Consider the following 6,548-nt stretch of genomic DNA (forward strand, 5'->3'; position numbering starts at 1 on the left):
ACGCCCATCTTTGCATCCTACTAGCAGCAAGAGAGGGAATGCCGTGGGAATTTGCCGATGCCAAAAATCGCAGTGAGCGGGCGATGATCGGTCAGCAGCGTAAACTTCCTTCCAAATATATACTGATAAAACTTGCGCACTCCAAACACAATGCTCAATGCTTCACGTTCAATCTGTGCATAGTTTGCTTCGGCTTTGCTTAGACTCCTCAAAGCAAATGCGATCGGCTTTTCTTGACCGTTCGGCATAATGTGGGATAAGACCGCTCCCACACCATATGGGGAAGCGTCGCAGGCCAGCTGAATTGGAAGAGCAGGATCAAAATGGGTGAGGGCCTTTGATTTTAACAAAGTCTCTTTTGTTCTTTTGAATGTCTCCTGAACCGCCCGTAATAATTAAGCAAGCAGAGGAAAGAACGTAGCTGGCTGACATTTTTGGGCTCTGGAGCATCCACTATGGCTCTAACCTTTGATGGGGACGTATGTAGACCAGAGGCATCAATGACATGGCCCAGGTACTCAACTGCAGACTGGAAGAATTCACATTTATCCTTCCGCACTCTTAATCTGTACTCTTTTAGTCTGTTAAGGGTAGCGTCCAAATGCTGCAAGTGTGACGTGTCGTCAGTGCCAGTCACAAGAATGTCATCTAAGTAACACACTACTCCCGGAAGCCCTGCCAGGATCTGGTCCATCGCTCGCTGAAACAGGGATGGAGCTGAAGTAATTCCAAATGGTAAACGCTTATAACGAAATAGGCCTTTGTGTGTGTTGATAGTGAGAAGTTCTCTGGACTGTTCCTCCACATGCATTTGCAGATAGGCCTGGTTGATGTCGATTTTACTGAATTTTTGCCCTCCAGTCAGTCCAGCAAAGAGATCATTAATGTGAGGCAAGGGGTATTGTTCTGCAGACAACACTGGATTTACAGTGAAAGTCCCCGCAAATTCTTATGCCTCCATCTTTCTTTATAACTGGAACAATAGGTGTTGCCCACTTGCTGACACTTACTGGTTCGAGCACATCATTCTTCACGAGTTCATTTAAGCTCGCCTCTACCTTGGGTTTGAGTGCATAAGGCAGGGGCCGGGCCTTTAAGAATTTTGGCTGGCATTCTGGCTCTCCATTTTATACACTTTACTGTTTGAGCTCAGTCAATTCCATAGACACACTCAGTTCAATTGCTCTTTGTAGTGTCAGGTTGCTCTCAGTTAACAGTCTTTTCTATTAGCTTGTATAAAATGAAAATTGTGTCATAATACTAAAAACTCATCTTGTTTTGGTCTACTTTTTGTGTCTTTTCTATAATAAAAGTTTGGGGACTGGGGCTGTAAAACCCTGACGTAACAGAAAAAAAAAACAGTAAAAAGTGGTCTGTGCAACTTCATCATTTACAACATTCCAAGTGCTTTGAAGTTCTAAAGTATTTTTATGTGAAGTATGGACCCATATCTAAAACAATATTCAATCATAATCTTCTCAAAAATGCCTATAAAGTTGTAGGGCCTACAAAAGTGTTGGTTCCATTTAACCACAAACTCTTGGTCTGTTCATCACAAAAAGCTATTGCATGGCTTCATTACAAGTCAAATGAATCAATTATATGGTGCTTTTTCCCCATTTGTGTAATTTGATGTCATTTGTAGCATTACAGCCTCAGTCCCCATTCATTTCTGTTGTAAGAAGTGGAGTAGTCATTTTGCATATTTTTTAATATGCTTACAACCAAAACATTTTGCATATTTTTTTTTATTTAAATAGGCATAGAACCAAAGCATAAGCATAAGTAAATGAACAAGATGAAAACATGTATACATATTTTAACAGCACAGAGTTTTCATGCATATGGTATAATGGCCAAAACTGGTGTACACTTACCCAAGGCTCTAAACAGATCTGGCTCCTGCTTTACCAGTCTAGAATAAAAGGCAGATTTAACATTGTCTCCACTAGAACGCAGCACTTCATAAAGCTCTCTCATTTTCTCTTGGTTAGTATTTGCTGATCTGATCTTACAATAAGGCTCCCATTGTAACATCAACATTTCCATGCATTTTTTTTATGCATGTGTTAAAATCTATACATCAAATATGTTACAACAGAATCAATTATCATTGTATTACACTGAATTATATGTTTTACTTACAATACAATAACTACAGAACTACTTCGAGGAATACCACAGTAGTAACATTAAACATGTTAAAAACATGTTATTTAAAAAAATACATGTAGTGTTATGATCTGATTTATAGAAACATTATCAACACACACACTATAAAAACATATCCAGTTCAGGGTGTCCAGAATTATACATCAAGGCAGTATGACGAGTCCTGTGTGAGCTGGATGGCCTCAGGTAGGACTCCCTGTGAGGTGGACACCATCCTGATGCTGTTGCTGTGGGTCAGTTTCCTCTCATACTTAAGTAGTTGTCTCCAGAAGCCCGCGTTTGGTCGAATGAAGGGCCGTGCTGCCAGAACCTGCTGATGAGCCTGAAGCAGCGAGAGTCCCTCAAACCGCATGAGATACGCCATGATAAGAGACGGAGACCTGCTTCTCCCGGCCGAGCAGAACACCAGAGAGCTTCCAGAGCAGTTCTGCTGGATCTGCTCAGCCACGCTGTCAAAGTGCTGCTCCAGAGGGGCGTGAGGACGGTCCTCCACTGGCACCCAAACACACTTCACCCCCTGATACTCCGGACAGGGGTATTCAGCGCAGGCGTTCACCAGCAAAGTGATTCCTCTGTGCTCCAGCGCTGACTGATTCACAGCCTCCACCCCACTCAGGTACAGACTGGGGGTGATCTGAGAGATCATCACTGTCAGCGTATAACGAAGAAATTATATATTAAAAGTGATTAACATTACATCATTTCTAGAATGAACTAATCTGAAATACATATAAGTATATTTCTCATGCAAAGGTTTAAAATTAAATAAAAATTAAATAAAAAGTACAAATATTCCATATTGAATCTCAATTAATGTGAGCTCATACAAATGCATGTGATTTTACAAGAATTAGAAAAGTTTTCCAGCAAGAACAAGAAGGGGTTTTCAAACTGGGGTGGGCAGGGGGGGGGTGGTGGGTGATAAAAAAGATTTTTTTATATGTGTTTTTTGGTTTTGTAAAGTTTTTATGTGTGCTCTGGGTATTGTTATAATATGTTTTGTTTTTGTGTTATGTTTATATTTACATTAACCAAACTTGATAATATGTAATATTTATAAAAAAAAAAAAAACTGGTCAGAAAACATTTGAGAAAATAAACAAAAGATTGTTAAAAAGATTGTGTTGATCTGCAATAAAAAGTTGTTAATCAGATATGCTATCAAGTTAATAAAGTAAATATTAAAAATAACATTTTAACAATTTGTTATAGTAAAATGACAATATAAAAGCAAATTCATTAGTTCTCTTTATAATACTTTTATTATTATTATCTTTCCAGTATAAATATTAACACAGTATAAATTGGTTTTTATATATTACAATATATAGCTGCCTTTTTATTTTAGGAAGAGGATTTAGGATCCTCTCACATTTTTGGGGTCCTTGACATCATAAAGTCTGAAAACTCTAAGTATAGCATCGCAGGACACTGTTGTAGGCTAAAGTTACATAAATCACGTCAACCACCCAACAGCTCCAGCGAGTAACAAAATTGTCTAAACTGATTGACGTGCTCTAACTGACAGCAGACAATGTTAACCATGCAAACCGTAGTTTACCTCCGAGCTTCGAGGAGTACACTTTCATTCGGTCTTTCCTTTGGCTTTGGTGTATATTTGTCTATTAGGGTCTAATACAAGCAGCTTTACTTTGCAGCAGCAGCAGCATTATAAAGAACACAAGCACAGGCACGAAATATCAGTTTCAGTACAGCAATTCTGTCCCCTTAAGACACCTGGTATTACTACCATTGAAATATTAATCACAGAGTAAGAATAACCCGTAGTCCGTACGTAACATGCTTCATGCATAACAGCAGCAGCCGACAAGAAGATGGGAGCCCACAGTGGACACACATTAGTACTGCAGGTGTTTTCTTAAAGGGATAGTTCAGCCAAAATTAAATCTCAACAGTCGACATTTACTCACCCCGTCTTTCCAAACCTTTACAATAAATTAAAGCAACTACATAAGTAACTAAATAAAAACTGTACAATATATATATATATATATATATATATATATATATATATATATATATTTAATTATTACAATCTAATGCAATTATGCCGTCATTCTCCAAAATAGTCAGAGAGCAAAAAATAACCTGTAGGGGTTTTTTTTACCTTTTAATTTTACTTGACCTTTTTAACGTAAAGTAAAAAAAAAAAGCATCCAAGTTCACTTACACTGTCAGGGATAGAAACAACACAATTGTTCACATATATGATGTTTTATATTTTAAGTGATAGAATAAAAATGGCAGATAAAATATAAAAAAAATTCATTGTCATTTAAGAGTGTGATCACTGTTGTAGGCTTGAAGGGGTCATATGATGCGATTTCAAATTTTCATTTTCTTTGGAGTGTTACAAGCTCTTGGTGAATAAAGAAGATCTGTGAAGTTGCAAAGACTAAAGTCTCAAATCCAAAGAGATATTCTTTATAAAAGTTAACACGTCCCCGCGCCCCTGAAATGGCTCGTTCTAATATGCCTCCACATATCTACGTCAGTATGTGGGAAGATTTGCAAAACGCCGCCCAGATGTTCACACAAAGAATGAAGGCGTACCTTTTATTCTCGTTGTAGTGTTGTTGTTGTTGCCGCCTCCGCCATATCGTATAGACACTGTGTGTTTCACTGTGAAAAGCGAAACTACTTTGTTTGGCCTTCCAAAAGAGGAAGATATCCGCTTTGTCATGCCTGGAGCTGATCCGTGCTGGTCGCTGAGGAAATACTTCAACTTTGCACTGTGGATCGCCGAATGGGCTTTCCAGTCCGGGGTCGTCACATGTGGTTGCTGCAAGCCCAAGGTACCCTCCTTCGTAGAATTTACCTGCCGCACCATTCTCAAGCCACCCGCCTCTGCTGCTCACTCTGGGCGTTGTGTGTGACGCTGTTTCATTGAGAAAGCAAAACTACTTTGTTTTTGCCTTCCAAAAGACACGACTACAAATCATGTTTATATCATGTTTATAATGGGTTTTATGTTGATGTCTCGTCGCTCTGGCCAAACAAGGCATCACAATATGTTAAGAGGCATAACATTTCCATTAACCTTAAACCACGTAAACATTTACATTTAATCATTTAGCAGACGCTTTTATCATAAGCGACTTACAAATGAGAACAATAGAAGCAATCAGATCAACAAGAGAACAACAACGTTATACAAGTGACATGACAAGTCTCAGTTAGTCTATTACAGAACACGTAGCCAGGGTTTTTTTTTTTTTTTTTAAGAATATGATAGACAAGAAAAGAAAAGGTAAGTACTAGCATTAGTTGATTAAGTGCTGGTGAAAAGGTTGAGTCTTTAGATGTTTTTTGAAAATGAGTAAAGACTCAGCTGTTCGAACTGAGATCCGGAGGTCATTCCACCAGCTGGTCACAGTCCAGGAAAAGGTCCGTGAGAGTGATTTTGAACCTCTTTGGGATGGCACCACAAGGCGTCGTTCACTTGCAGAGCGCAAGCTTCTGGAGGGCGCATAAGATTGAACTAATGACCTTAGGTATGTTGGTGCTGTGCCAGTGGTCGTCTTGAAGGCAAGCATCAGTACCTTGAATTTGATGCGAGCGGCTACTGGTAGCCAGTGTAACCTGATGAGGAGAGGAGTAATGTGAGCTGTTTTTGACTCATTGAAGACAACCCTCGCTGCTGCATTCTGGATCAGTTGCAGAGGCTTGATGTTACATGCAGGAAGGCCCACCAGGAGAGCATTACAACAGTCCAGTTTGGAGAGAACAAGAGCTTGGACAAGAAGTTGGGTGGCTTGCTCTGACAGGAAGGGTCTAATCTTCCTAATGTTGTATAAGGCAAATCTGCAGGACCGGGTCGTTGTAGCAATATTGTCTGTGAAGCTTAACTGATGATCCATCACAACTCCTAGGTTTCTGGCTGTCCTGGAAGGAGTTATGGTTGACGAACCCAGCTGTATAGAGAAGTTGTGATGAAACGATGGGTTAGCTGAAACCACCAGCAGTTCAGTCTTAGTAAAGTTGAGCTGAAGGTGATGGTCATTCATCCAGCTAGAAATGTCACTCAGATAGGTTGAAATGCGAGCAACTACCGTTGGGTCATCTGGTTGGAATGAGAAGTAGAGTGTCATCAGCGTAGCAGTGATAGGAAAAGCCATGCTTCTGAATGACAGATCCTAATGACGTCATGTAGATGGAGAAGAGAAGTGGTCCAAGTACTGAGCCTTGAGGAACCCCAGTAGCAAGTTGTTGTGACTTAGAAAACTTCACCCCTCAAAGACACACTGAAGGATCTATCAGAAAGGTAGGAATTAAACCACTGGAGTGCGGTTCCAGAGATGCCCATCTTTCTGAGGGTGGACAGGAGAATCTGGTGATATTAATCCGGTGTCAAA

General features: G+C 39.8%; 1 protein-coding gene across 1 annotated transcript; it reads right to left on the reverse strand.

Annotated features, from left to right (window-relative positions):
* Window positions 1-1,732: 1,732 nt before the first annotated feature.
* On the reverse strand, window positions 1,733-4,009 carry LOC109061687 (dual specificity protein phosphatase 14). Its single transcript, XM_042718837.1, has 2 exons — window positions 3,734-4,009; window positions 1,733-2,820 (listed from the first exon to the last, which is right to left on the reverse strand). The coding sequence occupies exons 1-2, from the start codon at window positions 3,759-3,761 to the stop codon at window positions 2,309-2,311; spliced, it is 540 nt and encodes a 179-aa protein (XP_042574771.1). The 5' UTR covers window positions 3,762-4,009; the 3' UTR covers window positions 1,733-2,308.
* Window positions 4,010-6,548: the final 2,539 nt, after the last annotated feature.

This window comes from Cyprinus carpio, chromosome B2, assembly GCF_018340385.1.
Source record: "Cyprinus carpio isolate SPL01 chromosome B2, ASM1834038v1, whole genome shotgun sequence".
Classification (NCBI taxonomy): Eukaryota; Metazoa; Chordata; class Actinopteri; order Cypriniformes; family Cyprinidae; genus Cyprinus; species Cyprinus carpio.